Consider the following 22919-nt stretch of genomic DNA (forward strand, 5'->3'; position numbering starts at 1 on the left):
CAAGTAAAAATATCTGGTGAGCTGTGTAACTGCGACATACAGACACTTCACCCTTGCTCCTGATGGGTGCTGGTTAGCGCCTTGCATGGCAGCTCCCTCCATTAGTGTGTAAATGTGTGTATGAATGGGTAAATGTGGAAGTAGTGTCAAAGCGATTTGAGTACCTTGAAGGTAGAAAAGCGCTACACAAGTACAACCCAATATGAATAATACATTTATATGTTCATACATACACAAACATTGACATTTTTATTCCCTGAAAAAAAATAAGAAAAACATAATGCCTCTATTTTCCAAAGATCACTAAAACAGTCAATTATTCTGGGTGCTTCTTTGGTAGATTTAATGATAATCAAAGAGCGAAGAGGTGGTGTTATGTGACTAAACGTCGCCTGAGGCTGCATGAATCCTAGCCCAACAGCGGGTGTGACATCTCCAGTATGCCAGCTTGAGGACCCCCAGCAGACACGCTGCAGCTGAAAGGCAGCAAAGTGTTGTCGCTGCAGCAGGGAAGTAGGCTGACCAAGCATCATCCTGGACTGAAACATCATCCAGATCACTGGTTTGACCCCTAAAAATCAAAGACGATCAGATTTACCAGGCTACTGCTGGCTTTGGATGAAGGATATGCTTCACTTGCCTTGGGATGAAAACCGGAATGTTCTCAGCCTGAGAGGGTGGAGCGACATCTGAATACAGACACAACCTCCTGTCAGGGCAAAAAACTGAACCCTGATAGCCTCTCATCTAAGCAGGGAAAAGAAAATGATTGCCTCTGAAGACACACAGATGACTTTGCTTTTTGTTTACATGAACGCTGCCCCCTGCTGGACAGTCGAGCCAGTCCGAGTCCTGCACCTGGATCTGGTAGCTGTTTGGAGCAGTGCATCGGTGTCTGTAACAGCGTCCCGACACAAGGAGCTGACTCTGGTTCTGAGACAGAAGACATAGAATAGGTTCACAACTTTTACTCTTAGCATCCTTGGTACTTACATGCGGAGTGAGGCTGGAGAAGAAACATCGACTGTCCAAGCCAAAGATCTCTTCTGGTGATTTCTTCTCGTTTTCTTGGCTCCAGCACTCGCTCTGAAGCGAGAATGGTAGTCAAAAAAATGTTTTCCTAATCCTCAAACTCTAAATTCTAATTGGGAAAATAATGTACTCCATTTTTGAGCTCTTTGTATAACCGACATCCATCCAGGAGAGGATCAGTCTGGCACTCTCCCTTGTGGAGATGTAAGTAATGGCAGCCTAGTCCACTACAATAAGGTAGAAATACAAACATTGTTCAATTACTGTGTTAAAAACAGGTCAAATATTTTTGGTAGATGGTGAGGTGTACCTTCCAGTGCAGAAAAAAGATGAGCTGTTTTCCATACAGGTGGATGTGGAACCAAACATGGCACCTCCACCTAAAAAACAAATGATTTAGTTTAGTGCTTTTTCATTCATTCATTCATTCATGTATTTATTTGACAAGGACAGTACAATGAAACATTGCTATCCATAGAGAACCGATGTCAAAGTAAGTAAGACTTATAGCAACAGACTAATTTGCAACCCTTGTCCCTTAGGCTTAAAAAGAAAAGATAAAAGTGAAAAATATACAAAAGGATTAAGACAAGTACACAAATAAAAACACATACAAAATGATTGGCCCCATTTGTCCGCACTAAATCCAGTTCTAGTGCACACTTCTTTAACTCTTCAGAGTGTTCATACATCTTATTTATGACAGGAACACTTCTGTTTTTAGAAAACTACTACAAGAACAAAAAACACTAGTCAAAAACCTGATGTGTTCAGAGCCTGGCTGTCTAAAAATTAAACATGGTCTGCATCACAACATTAATATGATTAAAGGGCCATCTTAAGATTTTGAATTATACAATTTCAATGTTATCAGACAAGAAGCAATACTACTTATGCAAATAACACCAAACAGAGATGTACTCTATATATAGTCAGGTAACAAAATATTGGGACATTGACATAATTGTTATATTTCTGGTTTTACACATAACTAAAATTATTTGAAAATAAATAAGATACGCTGAAACTGCAAACTAAAAGTGTCAATTTGAGTATATTTTCATTAAAAATGGGGTAAACAGTGTGGGAATTACAACAGTTTTTATTTGTACAACACACATTTTTAAGGATCAAAAGAATATACTGTGACGATAATTGGTCTTTGATGTACAAAACATATCAAAATGGCAACCTGCATTTTTTAATTTCCTGCTCGAGATGATTGACCATTATCTTACCTTGTCCCCAGACCAGATTTTGAGCCTTGCTCATGTTTACAGTGTACCAGCCGGTGTCCTTAAAAGCAGCCAAGGTGACCGGGTCGATGTGCACTGAACTAGAACGGTCTCGCACCGCCAACATGATAGACCCCTGCAGAACTCGGGCCTCCCAGTGAGAGGATACGCCGCCTGCAGGTACATCCTATTAAAAGAAAGGTATATGAGTCAGGTAGTTGATAAATGATCCTGGAGGCTTCCCTGTGGTTCCTCACAAAGTTCTCAAGCGGCCCTCCCAGCTCAGGATCAACAGCTCCCAGGTGCATCTGCAGGGCTGAGATAACAGAAGGGGTGTAGATTCTCATCTGGCCTGATCCATCACTGTGAGTCACTTTGCCCCGAGGAGAACAGTGGGCACCCACTAGAACACACACGCACACACACACTAGCACACAATAGGATATATTAATGTACGTATGTGTTCACAATGAGAGAACCTTGCTGGGAGGAACAGTCTGTCCATGTGTGGAAGAGATCCTTGGAAAAGCCGAGGGCATGAAACAGCTCATGGACAACAGTCTAGGAAGAAATGTTACTTGTCTCTAATAGAAGGTGCACAAAATTATTTTGTGTTTTTTTTTTTTTTACCGGTACAGTAAGTGTTGTCAGTCGATCTCGGCAGATGACCACCACGCCAGCCAAAGGTCGCCCACGAGTGTCCACCTGGCAGTGGGCAGCGTAGGCCAACAAGCTTGGCTGGTACAGTCAACCAAACATTTTCAAATGAACTTCATGTTTACACAGGAAATGAGCATCACTACCTCCGCTCTGCACTTGTCGGCGGCTTGAATGTGGAGATAAAGCAGGAAATCCACATTGGGTAAGCCAGTGCCGTGTGGTCGCAGAACGATCCGACGAGTGGAATCAGCCTCAGGGAGAACTTCACACCCGGCCAGGTGCTCATCTGGGATCTGGCAAATTACCAGATTTTTAAAACCGCATTAAAAGATTTTACACACAGTTTTTACTCACTTTACATCTATTACAGCTTGCATGACTAAAGATCATCATGATATAACCACTACTTTTTTTAAGTCAAAGATGCTGTATGATAGGAGTGCTTTGCTGTTTTTAAGGACCTGCTGCAAATACACTAGTCATACATAAACAAGTACTCTGAACATCCTTCACAAATGTTTTTCATGCGTCACTTACCGTCACATGCAGACACGTCTCAGTCCTGTACTTGCCGTTGGCCCTGCCACACCTATCGTGACAATATGCTTATTGTTGGGCGTGTCGCTTGCAATTTAGTTCAATATAATAAGCGGTAGAAAATGGATGGATGGATGGATGGATGCTATGTCTTTATGATGTTTTAACCCCAGGTAGGTGGAACTACTACACCCTAAGTCAGAAATAGGTAACCTATGGCTCCCAAGCCAGATGTGGCTCTTTGATGACTGCATCTGGCTCTCGGATAAATCTTAGCGGACATTGCTCAACACAATAAGTAATGAATAATTACACTGGTAATCACAGTGTTAAAAAGAACGCTCATAATATAAAAACATTCTCATGCTTCTTAATCCATCCATCCGTTTTCTACCACACATATTCAAGAAGTCACATTAATGGTAAGAAGTATGTTATTTATAATTTGTTAGCTTCAGAAGAACAATGTTATTAAAAAGATTTAAGAGACTTATACTGTGATGAGGTGGCGACTTGTCCAGGGTGTACTCCGCCTACCGCCTGAATGCAGCGGAAATAGGCCTCAGCAGCCCCAGAAACCCCCGAACAAGTTGGAGAAAATGGATGAATGGCCTTATTATACTCTATAAACGTTGGCCTTACTTAAAAATGAACACATTTAGTTGTATTCAGTGTTAAAAAATATTATTTGGCTCTCACAGAAATACATTTTAAAATATTTGAATTTCATGGCTGTCTCAGCCAAAAAGGTTCCAGACCCCTGCCCTAAGTGTAAATCAAACTATTAGGATACACTGTAGTCGTCTACAACCATGCATTTGTCACCTGTTGTAGTTGATAGTGCTTGAATTCTTCCAAAGAAACTTGCAGTATTTGGTGACGTCCCTCCTCAGAAGCAGCGGGGTAGATGCTCGCTGCACTGTTAGAAAAGGGACTGTTAGTCTTCCTGTTTGTGTGTTAGTAGTCAGAAGATTAGCACCTGACAGCAAAGAGGTCATCATCCTCAAAGCCTCGTCCACCGTCGCCATCATTCGTCCTTTCTCCCACTCTGACAAGTGATCGCTCTCCCTGGAAAGCCAGCTCTGGATTCTAATTGGCTGAGGTGAGGTAAAGAATGTCGGATCGTCCTTTCCTGTTGGATTTTGCAGGGTTTTTTGGTGGCCAGGGGGTCCGTCTGGGGGACTCATTGTGCCTCGGACAACTCGGACTCGAGCTTGGACTTTGTCAAAGATGCACTTATGGCAGGAAGCCGGAAGCTCAGTCAATAGTAGCAGACACACGCACACAGCTTGGGAAGGAGCCATGAATACCTGTTCAGAGAATACAGTAAATTGAGTTTACATTTTTTACAGCATAGACGCTGCAGACTTGTCAAAAAAATGTCAACACGTCACATTTAACCAGGTCAAAAGGAATGAATGAAGCATTACCAGACAGGCTGATGGGAGTCCGTTTAAAAGCTTGCCAAGACGCCGGAAACCTGATTGTTTGTCACGTCACAGCTTCTTTTTCCCCCAAAACCTTCAGGCTTTGGGGGAAAAAGGTGTGAAATTCCACAGGGCTTTTGAATACAAAGGGATTACTGTTTGTGTTCCTGCTGTATTCTAATGAGCACTCTTTAACGCCACGCAACAAAAAGTGCAAATTGTTTAATCTCAGCCACGCTTTACTTATATACAGTAAAATTTACCCAAACACCCCCTCCAAAAAAATGACTCTCTCTTATTCAACTCAATACATCACACAGTTAAAAACTTCAGAACTACGTTGCATCCACTCTTGAAACATTCAACAAAAGCAAGAACTTAAAAATGGGGAAAACCTGTGAAAATAAAAACAAAAGTAAAAAATTATATTACATATGGCACACCACAAGTGTCAGGATGTGACAATTAATTCCCCCCAAGGGTTGATGATTCAAGTTTTAGGAGTTCGGGGATTTCAAGATAAGACACACTTACAACCATATTGTCTTTGGACACATTTCCATACATTCATTTGGGGTAGGGATGAGCACTAAAAAGTTATTGCCGGTCAAGTTCTACAAACTAGAGCCATCATCGGTGTGCAGGGCTTTTAAATGTGCAGCGTGTAACTCATAAACCATCTGCAAACAGCTCCTCAAAAAGGCACTTAAATAAGGGAGACCTGTGTTTTAAATTTGACTACAGTGGCAGGAGTACGATGAGGATTTACAAACATACTCCACTGTCGAACGCACTCACACGAATGTCAAAATGTAGATAGGGAAGATTCTTCTGTGCAAAAACGGTTATGTGACATGTGCAGCCTCCCGTTGATTAAGTGCACACCAACACCTACAAACACATGTCCTAAAAGTTGCTCTTTCAAATGGCAAAATACTTGATTTTATAATCCAAAGCAATATATTTTTTAAAAGGCACAAGTCACGGGGTGATTCATGTGAGCATTGGTACGTCATCTTCAGAGGCGGCATCCTCGGACAGCGGGATAAGCAGCACGTCATCGTCGGAAGAAGACGAGAAAGAAGGGGAGGCAGAAAGGGGCATGTAGGACGAGGGCGACGCCCTGAACAAGGACAAACTCAAACCTAGCGATTGGAAGATGGAGGCCATTGAGGGGCTGCTGGGAGCGATGCTCACTGGAGGTGTCAGCGGCACCGCCGTAGGTGGAGCAGGGGGGGCATAGGGAGGCGGAGGCAGTGAAGAAGAGGGCGGGGGCAGGGGGGGCAGCAGTGGTGGCATTAGGGACGCCGCTTGAGACAACGTGTCACGCTGCCGCGCCAACTGAGTCAATAGGCTAACTTTCTGGGGCACGGGTTGGTTGACAGCTTCCACAGCTGAAGAGGAGCTGGGTGGGCTGGAGCGAGTTAGTTCCTGACCCAGAGGAGCAACGTCAGGCTGCTGCTGGTTAGAGCTAGGAGCTTGAGCAGGTCTAGAAGGCGGTCTGGGGATGAGACCCCACCTTCTCATACGGCGTACGGCACGACGGATAAATCGAGGCCTGCGTCTCCGTTGAGGGGAGCTGACTGCATCCTGGCGAAGGAGCTGGAGCAGCCCCCTCAGGGACAAGGACGAAGACTGAGGGAACAAAATGTCATCATGTTAACCAAATTTATTTCTAAAAAGCATCTCAAGAGTTAATATTTGCGTTATGCATTACCTCATTAGGGTTTTCCGTTGGGAAGTCCTCAACTGGGGGGATGATGCCTTGTGCAATCAACTGACCGTAGGAGGGAGGGGCCTGCTGCTGGATCAGCTCCGCTTCGTGTCGGCTGATGGGTGCAAACAGACTGCACGCGGAAAGTAAATTTGGATGCATGGACACACCATTAGGAATCATCTGAGCGGTCTTTGTGCATTTCAAACCAAACATGTGTTGCCTTTAGAAAAAGCAAATACCTGTACTCCCTGGTCCTGAGCGAGTACAGCTTACAGGTGCATCCCATTGCGATGACCAACAAGAGCCCACAGACCAGGCTGCCCACCGTTGCTGCGGTGATGACCTTGCGCGGCAGGACCACCGTACAGTTCAGCTCATCTGTGCCGTCTTTACAGTCCAACTGGCCATCGCAACGCCAACTCTCAAACACACACCTGGGATAAAACAGGATGGTATTACTTCCTGAGCTAACTAAACTGTCTGCCTGTTTACTTTTACAGAACAGTTGGGCCTGACTCTTATGGCTGACCTGTCACTGTCACAATGGAAGGTTCCAGGCTGGCAAACAGTGCAGTCCCTCTCGTCACTGCCATCGGCACAATACAGCTGGTAGTTGCAGCGCTCACTCACTGGGTAACATACCGGGCGTCCAGCGAAGTGGCTGGACGCTGCCGCCATCCTCTGCCCCGCGACGCCGCAGGCAAACTGATTGTGACTACAACCCCGGCATCCATCCTCATCCTTACCAGTCTCGGGACAATCCCACTTCCCGTCGCAGCGCTGCTCCTGGGTGAAGCAACCTCCAGACGGGCCGCCGCAACGGCCCTCCCACGGAGGGCAGTAGCTCCCGACGTGGAATGTGGCATTGAAGCCGCTCCCCTCTGAGCCAGGTTGCGTCTGATAGGTAAGCGACAGCCGGCCCGTGTGTGACTCCACTTGGACAGATTTATAATTGGAAGCGCTTGTGATCTGTTCCAACACAGAAGATGATGATGAAAGCAAAAGTCAAAACTGCATGATATTGCTAAATGATGTTATCGCTCCAACACAAATGTATACATCACAGCATATTATAGAATGGATGGAAAACTCCATTAAAAAACTCACAATTTTAATCACATCCCCTTTGCCTTGCGCTCTGTTGTGCACTGTGAGCCTGTCCCCAACCCCCAGCACCAGCTGCTGCAGGTCGAGCCTCAGGGGCCGGGAGTCATCTGGATCCAAAGTCCAAATGCAGAGCAAAGGTGGGCCACGAAGAGATGGAGGAGAGAAGGTCCCATAGAAAGTCTGAAGAAGTCCACCACAAGGCCACTCGACAGGAGCAGGCGTCACAACCAATACTCTGGGTGCAATCGACGGCTCCACATCTTCATCGACCTCGTCGTCTTCCTCTCGGTCATTCAGCAGGCCCCACAACTCATCTGCCCTGTCAGAGTTCTGACTTTTTTCAACAGGGTTTTGTTGCCGAGAGCCACTAACTCTGTTCTTTTCAACCCTGTTTTCTTCTGCCTTTGAGCTGCCGGCAGTGTTCCCCTCTATACCGCAGCCCTCCTCGTCGGTGCCGAAACTATCTCCTTCACCGAGACACTCCACCTGGCCGTTACAACGCCACGAGAGGGGTAGGCAACGGCCCCCAAGACATTCAAATGACGTCAACGGGCATTCGCCGGAATCTGGAGCTTTCAGAACAAACAAGCAGGATATGACTATTACTTTAAAGACTTCGACAACATGTTACACCACACATTTTAAACCCAAGAAAACAGCACACCTCTGGCATAATTCAAACGAAATGAAGACACAGGGTATAACCGTGGCAGGAAGTGGTGCACCAATGTGATATTTCCCCCTGGAAATTCCACAGGTTGCGGCAATTGAGTGCCGCATAGAATGAGTGGCTGGCCATCAGCAGATGATTGGATGGACAACCACTCCTTCCTGCATCGAACCGAAAACTGGGAAAAGCTATAAGAAAAGAGATCCACACTTATCTAGCCATTTGCCTTATCATGAAAAAATGTTTTCATAAACAAGATGGACATTTGTGTGTGTGTACCTGATGACTATAGGCTCTCCTTCCAAACCCTTAATAATCCAGCAATCGTTTGTGGCACTGGAGCCGAAGGACCATGTGTGATATGTAGAACTCAATATTTCTCCAACTTTACTGTCCAATTCATGAAGGGAATCTCCACAGTGGTCTGAGAGTAACAGGGGGTTATATATAAAATTATATACACACACACACACACACACACACACACACACACACACACACACACACACACACACAGTAGTGGTCAAAAGTTTACATACACTTGTAAAGAACATAATGTCATGGCTGTCTTGAGTTTCCAATAATTGCTACAACTCTTATTTTTTTGTGATAGAGTGATTGGAGCACATACTTGTTGGTCACAAAAAACATTCATGAAGTTTGGTTCTGTTATGAATTTTTTTATGGGTCTACTGAAAATGTGACCAAATCTGCTGGGTCAAAAGTATACATACAGCAATGTTAATATTTGGTTACATGTTCCTTGGCAAGTTTCACTGCAATAAGGCGTTTTTGGTAGCCATCCACAAGCTTCTGAATGCTTCACCTTTTCTCCTCCAAACAAATTGCTGAGTATTGTGGCCAAACAGCTCAATTTTTGTTTCATCTGACATCACATGGACAAAGATAAGACATTCTGGAGGAAAGTTATGTGGTCAGATTAAAAAAAATTGAGCTGTTTAGAAAAGAAGAGGTGACGCCTTTAATCCCAAGACACCATACATACCGTCAGGCATGGTGGTGGTAGTATTATGCTCTGGGCCTGATTTGCTGCCAATGGAACTGGTGCTTTACAGAGATTAAATGGGACAATGAAAAACGAGGATTACCTCCAATTTCTTCAGGACAGCCTAAAATGATCAGCCCGAAGGTTGGGTCTTGGGCACAGTTGGGTGTTTTAACAGGACCATGACCCCAAACACACGTCAAAGTGTAAAAGAAATAGCTGAATAAAACTAGAATTAAGGTTTTAGAACAGCCTTCCCAAATTCCTAACTTAAACCCCATTGAGAATGTGTGGACAAAGCTGAGGAAACAAGTCCATGACAGAAAACTAACAAATATAGCTGAACTGCACCAATTTTGTCAAGAGGAGTGGTCAAAAATTCAACCAGAAGCTTGCCAAAAGTCTGTGGATAGCTACCAAAAGCGCCTTATTGCAGTGAAACTTGCCAAGGGACATGTAACCAAATATTAACATTGGTGTATGTATACCTTTGATCCAGCAGATTTGGTCAAATTTTCAGTAGACCCAAAATAAATTCATAAAAGAACCAAACTTCATGAATGTTATTTGTGACAAACAAGTATGTGCTCCAATCACCCTATCACAAAAAATAAGAGTTGTAGAAATAATTGAAAACTCAAGACAGCCATGACATGATGTTCTTTACAAGTGTATGGAAACTTTTGACCACGACTGTGTATATTCTTAGACTTAGACTAACTTTAATGATCCACAAGGGAAATTGTTCCACACAGTAGCTCAGTTACAATGATGGAAAGGACAATGCAGGTATAAATAGATAAAATATAGCGATGTAAAAAATAACATATGTACGTAATATATGTACAGTATATTATATATATATATATATATATATATATATATATATATATATATATATATATATATATATATATATATACTGATATATAGAATTATATTATGTCTATGTCATATATACCAGTGGTTATCAACCAGTTTTTTAATTCAAGTGCCCCCTAATCAGAGCCAAGTATTTTGGGTTGAAAAAAAAGAGATAAAGGGGTAAAATATAGTACTATGTCAGCAGTTTCTGATTTATTAAATTGTATAACAGTGCAAAATATTGCTCATTTGTATTGGTCTTTCTTGAACTATTTGGAAAAAAAATATATAAAAATAACTAAAAACTTGTTGAAAAATAAACAAGTGATTCAATTATAAATAAAGATTTCTACACATAGAAGTAATCATCAACTTAAAGTGCCCTCTTTGGGGATTGTAATAGAGATCCATCTGGATTCATCAACTTCATTGTAAACATTTTTTCTCCAAAAAATAAATCTCTAACAACAATATTTATGGAACATGTCCACAAAAAAATCCGTCTGTCAACACTGGATATTGCATTGTTGTATTTTTTTCCACAGTTTATGAACTTACATTCCTACTTTGTTGAAGTTTTATTCAATAAATATATTTATAAAGGATTTTTGAACTGTTGCTATTTATAGAATATTTTTTTTAAATCTCACGTACCCCCAGGGGTACGCGTACCCCCATTTGAAAACCACTGATATATACAATATATAACAATTCCCATGTACAAACCCCGTTTCCATATGAGTTGGGAAATTGTGTTAGATGTAAATATAAACGCTTCATAAAACCAGTGTCAGTAACTACAGTTGGTTGCTACATCTGTAAGTGCAAGTTAAAACTCTGCTATGCAAAGCAAAACCTATTTATCAACAACACCAAGGAACGCCGCTGGCTTCACTGGGCCCGAGCTCATCTAAAATGGACTGATGCAAAGTGGAATAGTGTTCTGTGGTCTGACGAGTCCACATTTCAAATTATATTTGGAACTGTGGATGTGGTGTCCTCCGGAACAAAGAGGAAAATAACCATCCGGATCGTTTTAGGCGCAAAGTTCAAAAGCCAGCATCTGTGATGGTATGGGGTGTATTAGTGCCCAAAGCATGGGTAACTTACACACCTGTGAAGGCACCATTGATGCTGAATGGTCCATACAAATTTTGGAACAACATATGTTGTCATCCAAGCAACGTTATCATGAACGCCCCTGCTTATTTCAGCAAGACAATGCCAAGCCACGTGTTACAACAGCGGGGTTTCGTAGTAAAAGAGTGCGGGTACTTTCCTGGCCCGCCTGCAGTCCAGACCTGTCTCCCATCGAAAATGTGTGGCGCATTATGAAGCGTAAAATACGACAGCGGAGACCCCGGACTGTTGAACGACTGAAGCTCTACATAAAACTAGAATGGGAAAGAATTCTACTTTCAAAGCTTCAACAAATATTTTCCTCAGTTCCCAAACGTTTATTGTTTTTTTTTTTTTTTTTTTTTCATTAAATCAACGCAAAAACACACAAAATACACTTTCCATCAGTGCATCAACCCCCCAAAGAAAACCCCTCCCTCCCCCGTTCACACCCAGCCACACCCACTCACACAAAAAAGGGTTGTTTCTTTCTGCTACCAAAATGCTGGTTCCCACAACATATATAACACAGTCTGCAAGGGACATAGTCCCTGAAACACACATGATCGTGTGTGTCGCCGGTCCACTAACACTATCATTAATTACTATTTTTTATGTAATTGTTTTATATGATTTTACTTTCTTTTTTATCCCAAAAAAATGTCATTGTTTTCCTTTTTTTTAATCTCATTTTATTTTATTTAAAAAAAACAAAAAAAAAAACCTTATCTTCATCAGACCAGGTTGTTAATGGAATTAGACTTGTCTAAAAGGTTTTTAAAACCAGGTCCAGTCCAGACAATGTCAAAGTGGGCCTCAGCAACACACACCCTCATCCATGTACAACAACAAAAATTAGGGAAACAACAGATTGCATATAAGTTATAAACAAAATTACATTTTTATAAAAAGCATTTGTGTATAGTCCATATTATGTCCAAGTCAGATTCAACACACACCTTCATTTTGTACACTCAAAAAAAGGGAACACAACAACAGATAGCATATATGTTGCTGTTGTTGCATATCTATAAACATTATTACATTTTCATAATAAGCCTTTAAGGATTTCCCATCTTTTTTCATGTTTTTTGGCATCATTATCGTTGTCAATCATGTATCTTTCTAAAGTTAAAAAATACTGAATAAATGTTTTAAAGAAAGTAATACTAAGTGAATATCTATTTTTGGCCTTAAAAATAAACCTTTTACCAAGTACTATAATTAAATTAACTAAGTCATGCTTGTCAATAAACTCTCCTAAAATAACAGAAACTATATCAAGCTTCATAAACAAACCAATCCTTGAACACTTTTTTTCAACTTCCACCCAAAAGGAAGACACAATATGACAATACCAAAACAAATGCAGGGTGGATTCAGATTCCTGACAGCAAAAGCGGCAATCATCTGACTCAGTCATATTCCATAGTTTTAACATTTTCCCCGTTGGTAAGAAGTTATAAATAATTTTAATTTGAAAATAACGGTTTTGCACATCGATAGTAGTTTTGTAGATTAGTTTGAATATGGCATCCCACGGCAACGGGCAGTCAAAAAAGTCCTCCCATTTTCCATATGTGTTATATGGGACAGCCTTCAAAGATTTCTTTATTAAATAAAAATTATATATTTTTTTATTAATTTTAGTTCCTTTTTGCCAACTACAATTTCTTATTAGAGGTTTACAAACTAGTAATTTAGTAGTTCCATAATTAATTATTTGTTTCCATCTTTTCCTAATTACTCCAGTTAGTTGATTAAAAGAAAAGCTTGAACAAACATCACCATACATAGTTCTAAATTCATCATACTTCATAATTTTACCATTCGCATTGATCATATCATTGACAAAAATTATTCCTCTTTCAAACATATTTTTCCAAAAGAAAGGCTTTCCATCTATTAAAATATTAGAGTTCATCCATATTATCTGCTGCAAAATATCATCTCTTTTTTTTGGCACATGAAATTGAAAACACCACCATGAGTGGATTGTTTCCTTTATGAACCCCTCCATGTTTCCCAGCAGATTATCTACATAAGAATAATGGGAGGGGATCACTTGTAAAAAAGGATACAATTTTCTTTGATACATTACATGTTTTCTGTCCAACAGGACACTTGTGTACCACTCAGTATTTAAGTACATCTTTGGAACAATTGATGCTTTTAAAGAGAGACACATAGCTTCGAGGTTGAGAAGTTTTAGGCCCCCATATTCATACTCATTGTACAAAACCTTTCTTTTAATCTTTTCTGGTTTGCCGTCCCAGACAAAATCAAAGACCCTCCGTTCATAAACCTTAAAGAAGTTTTGTGATGGAGCTGGTAATGACAAAAACAAAAAAATAAACTGAGGAATAATTAACGAGTTGACAATAGATATTTTACCATATAAGGTTAAGGATTTCCCTTTCCATAGTTGCATAATTTTGTCCAGCTTTCTTAGTCGATTATCATAATTTACTGAGCATAGATCTTCCAGATTCTCTGGTACAACAACACCAAGTATGTTAACAGGTCCATCTGTCCACAAAACAGGCACTTTGCATTCCATTCGGAAGGATGTTCCCTTTAGATTTCCGATCCTTAAAATTTTACATTTATCATAATTAAGCTTAAGCCCAGATTGCTGTGAAAATATATCCAAAAGATCAAGGAGGTTCCGCAAACAATGAGGATTGGGGCTGATAAAGAAGCTTGTATCGTCTGCATACATTGTTATTTTACTTTCAATATTATTATTGCTGAGCCCTTCAATATTTCGATTCAATCTAACTTTAATCGCCAATATTTCCATAGCAATAATAAATAGGTATGGAGACAAAGGGCACCCTTGTTTTAGACCTCTTAATAGAGGTATTGTCCCAGAGATGTATCCATTATTGATAATTTTACAGTTAGTTTTATTATATAGTGTCTTGATCCAATGTAATAGAGAGTTGCCAAAATTTAAAAAAACTAAGCTTTTACAAATAAAATCTAAGCTAATTTTGTCAAAAGCCTTCTCCAGGTCGGCTACAAAAATTAAGCCTCTTTTATTCTCCATATTATAATTTTCAATAATTTCTAATAACTGTCTAATATTATTTCCTATGTTTCTTCCTTGTAGGAAACCTGATTGATCTTGGTGAATAATATTTGACAAAACAGACTTAAGTCATGTAGCCAAACATTTTGCCAGTATTTTAGCATCATAACATTGAAGTGTTATTGGTCTCCAATTTTTAAGATAAACTGGGTCTTTATACTGACCATTTTTTTCCAGTTTCAACAATAAAGAAATAATACCTTCTGTTTGAGTGTTAGACAAATAACCTATTTTATATGAGTAATTAAAACTAGAAAGCAATGGTTTCTTAATCTCTTCATAAAATACTTGATAAACCTCAATATGTATTCCATCTAATCCTGGGGTTTTCCCTGGATGAAAAGATTTAACAGCTTCCACAAGTTCTTCCTCTCCAATGAGGCCTTCACATAAAAGGCTTTCCTCAGAATTCAATTTTCTTTCATAATTTTCTGGAAAAAAATGTGTAGTTTTAGGAGGAATTACCGGATTAGAAAAAATATTTTTAAAGTAATTTTCCATTTCTTTCAACAATGTGGTGTGCGTATTCAATACCTTTCCATTTGTTTTAATAAGCTTGGAAATGTTATTTTTAGAACGATTTTTTGTTTGGATATTTAAGAAGAATTTAGAACACTTCTCACCTTTTTTCATCCAGATTGCTCTGTTGCAGTCATAACTTTTCAATATTTTTTTTTCAACTAAGTCTGCTAACTCTTCTTGTTTGGCTGTAAAGGAATTTAGTTGCTCACTAGTTGGATTATCATTACCATCTATATTTTTTTGTAAGTCCTCAATTTCTTTCTTTAATTCCTGTTCTGCCATTTTAAAGTTTTTTTTTTTCCATGAAGAGTACGCAATTGCGTATCCCCTAAAACAACATTTGAAGGCTTCCCAAACTGTTTGAGGGCTTGATGATCCTACATTGTTTTTGAAAAAGTCAGTAATAAATTGCTTTGTTTTTTCAATAAATGTATCATCCTGTAGAAGCATTTGATTAAACTTCCAATATCCGGGTCCACGTGTATTATCTTCAATTGAAATACTTAATCCTACACAATTATGATCCGAACGCAATTTATCATCGATTGATATTGCAGTTACTTTGTTTAGCAATGAAAATGATATCAAAAAATAGTCAATACGACTTGCCTGGTTTTGTCTTCTCCATGTATACCGTACTAACCTAGGATTTTTGAATCTCCAGATATCAATTAAATCAAATGCATCCATAACATTTTGAATCTTTTGTAAAGATTGAGGATGATAATCCATCGAAAAATTCCCTTTTCGGTCCAAAACTTTATCCAAAGCAACATTAAAGTCCCCCACAGTAATAATTTCTCCTTGTTGTTCTTGCAACATATCATTTATTTCTTCAAAAAAGGAAGGTTCATCAACATTTGGCCCATACAGATTCAAAATGCACATCTTTTGATCCTGAATAATCATATTTAATATTAACCAGCATCCTTGTGAGTCTTTTTCCATAGAATTAAATTGAAAATTAAATGTATTTTTAATCAAAATCATAACACCTTTTGAGTTTCTGTGACCATGTGAAAAGAAAATCGGACCATCCCATTCTTTTCTCCATTTAGGTTCATCTAAATTTGTTGAATGTGTTTCTTGAAGACAAAAAATATCTTGTTCTTTTGCCTTCAGCCACATAAATATAAGTTTTCTTTTTCTGTTGTCTGCAAGACCATTGCAGTTATAACTAATTATTCTAACTTCATTATCATTCATATAAACCATATGACCTAAGTAAATACATAATATCTTTGATTGATTCTCTTAATAACATAAGTTTCATAGACATGAAAATCTTGTAACTAAAAATTGCATTATCATCTGCTATTTCTAAGGAAAACAATACCCCCACTAATAAACCCACAGACACACCATTCACACCACAGCACACAAGACCAACAAACACATACCCCCCAAAATATATTATTCGCTGACCGTTTCCCAACATCTAACTACATTGTCCAGTCCCAAAATAAACTAAAAAGCTCCAAAAACAAAATGTCAATTCATATCCTTCAAGTCGTCGCCATGGCGATGTCGCAATGACGTAATCACTACGCGACATTGTTATTGTTCCTCACATGTCTCTGTACAACTCACCGTTGACGTATAGTTTATCCACAACAAGGCGAGCTTGTTGTCCTTTCTGCCTAAAGGACTTCATAATTGGTTCCCTAGCGTTTATTGAGTGTTGTTAAAAGAAAATGTGATGTAACACAGAGGTGAACATGCCCTTTCCCAACTACTTTGGCACGTGTTGCAGCCATGAAATTCTAAGTTAATTATTATTTGCAAAAAAAAATCAAGTTTATGAGTTTGAAAATCAAATATCTTGTCTTCGTAGTGCATTCAACTGAATATGGGTTGAAAAGCATTTGCAAATCATTGTATTGCGTTTATATTTACATCTAACACAATTTCCCAACTCATATGGAAACGGGGTTTGTAAAATATTACAGTATATGTGACAGCTGTGTATGTGACAGGTGTCAGGTAATAGATAGATATCAACTGTTGCTGTATGGCGAGTGGTTATACAGCTGGATGGAGTGCGGAATGAAAGACTTCTTGAATCGAACACTGTGGGAACGAAGCTGAAGAAGCCTGTTGGAGTATGAACTACACTGTCCCTCAATTGTATGTATATATATATATATATATATAAAATATATTAAAATATACCTAAGTCTGTGAAAATGATTCTTATGTGATTGAAACAATAGTGAACATATGGCAGAACTTGCACGTGACATTAAATTGGAATACTTACCAAAACAAAAAGCACATTGTAACCAGCCATATGCTGCAAACAGACAGAAACAGAGCAGGTTTCCACAAGTAAACATGCAAACATGAAGACTTTATACCCAAAGGATAATGTGAAACATGTTACTGTGTATCCACTCACCAGTTATGCCGAAAAAAAGGGTGCAGATGTGCATCATTGTGGTATTGCCTCTAAAACATTTGATTTAAAAATAGGTTGACAAAAAATAAAAGATAATGTCAGAAAAGCGCCATTTTGGAGTTTTTTTTGTTCAGGAAGACAGCACCTGTAGAGCAGAAAAGACATTGAAGACGTTTGTATTTGACTATTAGCGCCTTGCATGGCAGCTCCCTCCATCAGTGTGTGAATGTGTGTGTGAATGGGTAAATGTGGAAGTAGTGTCAAAGCGCTTTGAGTACCTTGAAGGTAGAAAAGCGCTATACAAGTACAAGTATAACAACAACTATTAAGGAAGAGCTTAGCTTAGCATGCAAGTAATGCATTAGATGGATGGATAGTTTTTCAACCACTGTGCCGTGGGATACAGTCTGGTGTGCCGTAGGAGATTGTCTAATTTCACTTATTTGGGTTAAAAAAAAAACAGTAATTATAGTCTGAAAATTATGTGTTGTTGAGTGTCGATGTTGTCTCGAGCTCAGCAGAGTAAGCGTGTAATACTCTTCCATGTCAGTAGGTGGCAGCCAGTGCTAATTGATTTGTAAATGTTGGAAACAGCGGGAGGCGGTGTGCAGGTAAAATTGTGTCTAATGCTTAAACCAAAAATAAACAAAAAGTGAGTACCCCTAAGTAAAGACATTAAAGCTTAGGGATGGCTATGCAGAACGAAACTAAAACTGAACTGGCTAGAAAGTGAACAAAAACAGAATGCTGGACGACAGCAAAGACTTACTGTGGAGCAAAGACGGCGTCCACAAAGTACATGACATGACAATCAACAACGTCCCCACAAAGAATGATAAAAATAACTGAAATATTCTTGATTAATAAAAACAAAGTAGATGCGGTAAATATCGCTCAAAAGAAGACATGAAACTGCTACAGGAAAATAACAAAAAAAGAGAAAACACCACCAAAACAGGAGCGCAAGACAATAATTAAAACACTACATATAGGAAAACAGCAAAAAAGTCCAAATAAGTCAGGGCGTGATGTGACAGGTGGTGACAGTACACCTACTTTGAGACAAGAGCTTTAGTGATGCGTGGTTGGTTATGTTTTAAAGTCATAACCAACAACTGCAACGACTTTTTACCGTCAACAGAGTTTTGTTTTTTTAATGATTTATGCTGGTGGTGTGCCTCTGGATTTTTTCAACGGAAAAAATGTGCCTTGGCTGCTCAAAAAAGGTTGAAAAACACTGGGAGAGAGAGAGAGAGAGAGAGAGAGAGAGAGAGAGAGAGAGAGAGAGAGATGGATAGTACTTTATTGATTCTTTCAAGAAAATTTAAATTCCAGCAGCAGTGTACAGAGTTCAGATCAATTTAAAAAGTAAAAAGTAAGTATCCATCCATCCATTTTCTACCGCTTATTCCTTTTGGGGTCGCTAGCGCCTATCTCAGCAACAATCGTGCGGAAGGCGGGGTACACACTGGACAAGTCGCCACCTCATCACAGGGCCAACAAAGATAGACAACATTCACACTCACATTCACACACTAGGGCATGGGTAGGGAACCTATGGCTCGCAAGCCAGATGTGGGTCTTTTGATGACTGCATTTGGCTCTCAGATAAATCTTAGCTGACATTGCTTAACACGATAATTATGAATAATTCCGCTGGTAATCACAGTTCTAAAATTAACGTTTAAAATATAAAACATTCTCATGTATTTTATCCATCCATCCATCCTTTTGCTACCGCACTTGTTTAAGTCGCATTAATGATAAGAAGTATTTTATTTATTATTGGTTAGCTTTAGAATATCAATGTTATTAAAAAGAATAAGAGACTTATTATGCTATAAAAATGTTGGTATTACTTAAAAATGGACGCATTTAGTTGTATTCAGTGTTAAAACATATTATATGGCTCTTACAGAAATACATTTTAAAATATTTGGCTTTCATGGCTCTCTCAGCCAAAAAGGTTCCCTGCACTAGGGCCAACTTAGTGTTGCCAATCAACCTATCTCCAGGTGCATGTCTTTGGAGGTGGGAGGAAGCAGGAGTACCCACGCAGAACATGCAAACTCCACACAGAAAGATCCCAAGCCTGGGATTGAACCCGGGACTGCAGGACCTTCGTATTGTAAGGCAGACGCACTAACCCCTTTTCCACCGTGAATCCCCCAAAAAAGTAAATAATGGGGGTATAAATGGAAACAAAATAGAAAAACATTACAATAAGAATAAAAGTAACAGTAAAATATAATATAACAAGAGACACTAGGCAGTAGTGACCATGTTATGAAGGTCAATTACATTACATTAATAACATTAGTGAGTGTCACCCAACTACAATTCAAATGATTGCAGCCAAACTACACAAAAAACACATTTACCGCATATTAGATTTGCCAGCTATTACGGAACAGAAATGTTTAGTTTTAACACATAATTACAAATCCACTCATTTCCTTACCTTGGTCACTCCGACAATGGCGACAGGAAGGCTAAAGTTAGCATCACCGAAAAGAAGAAACCACCGCCAAAGTGATTGTGCTGTGTGACAGCTGATTAAAATAAGACACTTCACGGTTACCACGACGCCTAAAAATGTTTAATTATTCAATCGTTTAAGGTCAGTGGTACATATTTCCCAGGGTGAGAAGTAAGGAGGAGCAGCCGCTAATCACACGGGAGCTTTACTAGCCGTTAGCTTCACGACGAGCTACTTGCTAACTTCCTCCAAAAAGTCGCCTTCTACCGGTGGCGACACGCAACAAAACCTGCTTCCAACGTTACGCAATAACACGTAAAGGCTAACGTCTCAAAACACATGAGCTGGGGAATCTTAACACAATTAATAAATGACGGGAAAAAGGCTATTTACCCTGTCAGTGCGGACTTTTTTTGTTGACAAGTTCAGACCTGACTTCCGTGTTCCCCCCAACCCTCACCATTATTATCACTATGACGTCAGAGGGCGGGGCCTACCTTGTCCGTGTGATTGCAGACTTTATAATAAACCGTCACCCAGCAAGCAATGTATATTACCTTAATTATGTGAATATTAACTCTTTTCTTGAAACTAATTAAACTTGTTCCATTGAGGGCCGCACACTGAAAAATCAAAGCAAGCGGGGGCCATTTTGATATTTATAATTCCAAAAACCAATACAATATATGTATTAAAAATATACATTTAAAGGCCTACTGAAATGAGATTTTCCTATTTAAACAGGGATGGCAGGTCCATTCTATGTGTCATACTTAATCATTTCCCGATATTGCCATATTTTTGCTGAAAGGATTTAGTAGAGAACATCCACAATAAAAAAGGGAATAAGCGGTAGAAAATGGATGGATGGATGGATCCACAATAAAGTTTGCAACTTTCGGTCGCTAACAGAAAAGCCCTGCCTCTACCGGAAGTCGCAGACGATAACGTCACATGTTGATGGCTCCTCACATCTTCACATTGTTTTTAATGGGAGCCTCCAACAAAAAGAGCTATTCGGAACAAAAGAAAATGACAATTTCCCCATTAATTTGAGCAAGGATGAAAGTTTGAGGATATTGATAGAGACGGACTAGAAAAAAAAACGTGATTGTATTGGGACGGATGCAGATGTTTTTAGACATATTTACTAGGATAATTCTGGGAAATCCCTTATCTTTCTAATGTGTTGCTAGTGTTTTAGTGAGTTTAATAGTACCTGATAGTCGGAGGTGTGTGTCCACGGGTGTGTTGACGCCAATTTTTCAGGGAAGTAGACGGCAGCTTTATGGACGGGGCAAGCTCAGCTGATCTCCGGTAAGAAGCGACTTTTTACCACAATTTTCTCACCGAAACCTGCTGGTTGACAGGATCCATGTTCGCTTGACCGGGCTTATCCATAGTAAAGTTTCACCTCCGGGAATTTTAAACAAGGGATCCCCATGTGTTTGTGTGGCTAAAGGCTAAAGCCTCCCAACTCCATCTTTCTACTTTGACTTCTCCAATATTAATTGAACAAATTGCAAAAGATTCAGCAACACAGATCTCCAAAATACTGTGTAATTATGCGGTTAAAGCAGACGACTTTTAGCTGTGTGTGTGTGCAGCGCTCGTATTTCCTACACGTCATCATTACGCGACGTTTTCAAGAAGAAACTCCCGGGAATTTTAAAATTGTAATTTAGTAAACTAAAAAGGCCGTATTGGCATGTGTTGCAATGTTAATATTTCATCATTGATATATAAACTATCAGACTGTGTGGTGGGTAGTAGTGGGTTTCAGTAGGCATTTAGGCCTCCACTCAGGCTTGATCCCAGGGACCCCAGATGGGTTTTGGTCAAATAAATATTTAAAAAATGTGTCATTATTTATCATTATTATAATTGTTATTCAACATTTACATCTCTAGATCAACATTAGGTCTTGCTGTCAAAATAAAGTTGTTAAATATTTAAGTTGTATGCCCTTTTTGTCAAAGAAAACCCTGTTTTTTATGGAAAAAACACAAAATATGCAACATTTTCAAGGAGAATATTTGAGATCATATAATAATTGGAACCTTAAAAGGTCAATAACTCATAGCAATATTGATTTTAATTATTTTTTTGAGCATCCATCCATCCGTTTTCTACTGCTTGTCCCGTTCGGGGTCGCGGGGGGTGCTGGAGCTTATCTCATCTGCATCTGGGCGGAAGGCGGGCTACACCCTGGACAAGTGGTCACCTAATCGCAGGGCCAACACAGATAGACAGACAACATCCATCCATCCATTTCCTACCGCTTATTCCCTTTTGGGATCGCGGGGGGTGCTGGCGCCTATCTCAGCTACAATCGGGCAGAAGGCGGGCTACACCATGGACAAGTGGCCACCTCATCCCAGGGCCAACACATAGACAGACAACATTCACACTCACATTCACACACTAGGGACCATTTAGTGTTGCCAATCAACCTATCCCCAGGTGCATGTCTTCGGAAGTGGGAGGAAGCCGGAGTACCCGGAGGGAACCCCCAATACAATATATGTATAGAAAATATCCATTTAGGCCTCCACTCAGGCTTGATCCCTGTGACCCCAAAGGGTTTTGGTAAAAAAAAAATTAAAAAATGTGTCGTTATTATTATTATTTTTATTCAAGGTTTACATCTATAGATCAACATTAGGTCTTTTTGTCAAAATAAAGTTGTTAAATGTTTTTGTCAAAGAAAACCCAGTTTTTTTATGGAAAAAAACAAAATATGCAATATTTTCACCCAATAATATTTTTAAGGAGAATATTTGAGATTATATAATAACCACATTGATTTTGATTATTTTTTGAGCATCCATCCATTTCTACCGCTTGTCCTGTTCAGGGTCGCGGGGGGTGGGGGGCTGGAGCCTATCTCAGCTGCATTCGGGCGGAAGGTGGGCTACACCCTGGATAAGTCGCCACCTCATCGCAGGGCCAACGCAGATAGACAGACAACATTCACACTCATATTCACACACTAGGGCCAATTTAGTGTTGCCAATCAACCTATCCCCAGGTGCATCTTTTATGGCGGTTG

General features: G+C 39.6%; 2 protein-coding genes across 16 annotated transcripts; both read right to left on the minus strand.

The window, feature by feature from the left end:
- Window positions 1–201: 201 nt before the first annotated feature.
- LOC133560734 (ciliated left-right organizer metallopeptidase) lies at window positions 202–4942 on the minus strand. Of its 14 annotated transcripts, XM_061913604.1 has the most exons (14): window positions 4444–4942; window positions 4290–4383; window positions 3465–3516; window positions 3071–3220; window positions 2898–3005; window positions 2747–2828; window positions 2525–2670; window positions 2271–2454; window positions 1343–1412; window positions 1163–1259; window positions 994–1086; window positions 811–933; window positions 641–747; window positions 317–571 (listed from the first exon to the last, which is right to left on the minus strand). In XM_061913604.1, exons 1-14 carry the CDS (start codon window positions 4766–4768, stop codon window positions 382–384), a joined length of 1821 nt encoding a protein of 606 aa, XP_061769588.1. In that variant the 5' UTR covers window positions 4769–4942; the 3' UTR covers window positions 317–381. The 14 variants fall into 14 exon arrangements, with proteins under 14 accessions (XP_061769580.1, XP_061769579.1, XP_061769583.1 ...); XM_061913596.1 differs by having other exon boundaries at window positions 202–571; window positions 641–689; window positions 811–1086; XM_061913595.1 differs by having other exon boundaries at window positions 202–571; window positions 641–689; window positions 811–1086; window positions 3068–3220.
- Window positions 4943–5098: 156 nt separating this feature from the next.
- lrp10 (low density lipoprotein receptor-related protein 10) lies at window positions 5099–20354 on the minus strand. Of its 2 annotated transcripts, none has more exons than XM_061913589.1 (10): window positions 20261–20354; window positions 17389–17533; window positions 17251–17283; window positions 8665–8809; window positions 8380–8573; window positions 7716–8287; window positions 7138–7577; window positions 6848–7042; window positions 6609–6738; window positions 5099–6526 (listed from the first exon to the last, which is right to left on the minus strand). In XM_061913589.1, the coding sequence occupies exons 2-10, from the start codon at window positions 17423–17425 to the stop codon at window positions 5885–5887; spliced, it is 2388 nt and encodes a 795-aa protein (XP_061769573.1). In that variant the 5' UTR covers window positions 17426–17533; window positions 20261–20354; the 3' UTR covers window positions 5099–5884. The 2 variants fall into 2 exon arrangements, with proteins under 2 accessions (XP_061769573.1, XP_061769572.1); XM_061913588.1 differs by lacking the exon at window positions 20261–20354 and adding an exon at window positions 19850–20251.
- Window positions 20355–22919: the final 2565 nt, after the last annotated feature.

The sequence above is a fragment of the Nerophis ophidion genome, linkage group LG10 (genome assembly GCF_033978795.1).
Source record: "Nerophis ophidion isolate RoL-2023_Sa linkage group LG10, RoL_Noph_v1.0, whole genome shotgun sequence".
Taxonomy (NCBI): Eukaryota; Metazoa; Chordata; class Actinopteri; order Syngnathiformes; family Syngnathidae; genus Nerophis; species Nerophis ophidion.

Excerpts from the sequence above, each read along its gene's own strand:
- lrp10 (XM_061913589.1), bottom strand. The coding sequence starts at position 17,425 with ATGATGCACATCTGCACCCTTTTTTTCGGCATAACTG. Across the intron at positions 8,288-8,379 it reads TCGTTTGAATTATGCCAGAG|CTCCAGATTCCGGCGAATGC; the intron begins GTGTGCTGTTTT and ends TTGTTCTGAAAG. Across the intron at positions 7,043-7,137 it reads TTCCATTGTGACAGTGACAG|GTGTGTGTTTGAGAGTTGGC; the intron begins GTCAGCCATAAG and ends GTTTTATCCCAG.
- LOC133560734 (XM_061913590.1), bottom strand. The coding sequence starts at position 4,768 with ATGGCTCCTTCCCAAGCTGTGTGCGTGTGTCTGCTACTATTGACTGAG. Across the intron at positions 2,829-2,897 it reads TGACAACACTTACTGTACCG|ACTGTTGTCCATGAGCTGTT; the intron begins GTAAAAAAAAAA and ends ATTTCTTCCTAG. Across the intron at positions 690-810 it reads CAGCAGGGGGCAGCGTTCAT|ATGTCGCTCCACCCTCTCAG; the intron begins GTAAACAAAAAG and ends GTCTGTATTCAG.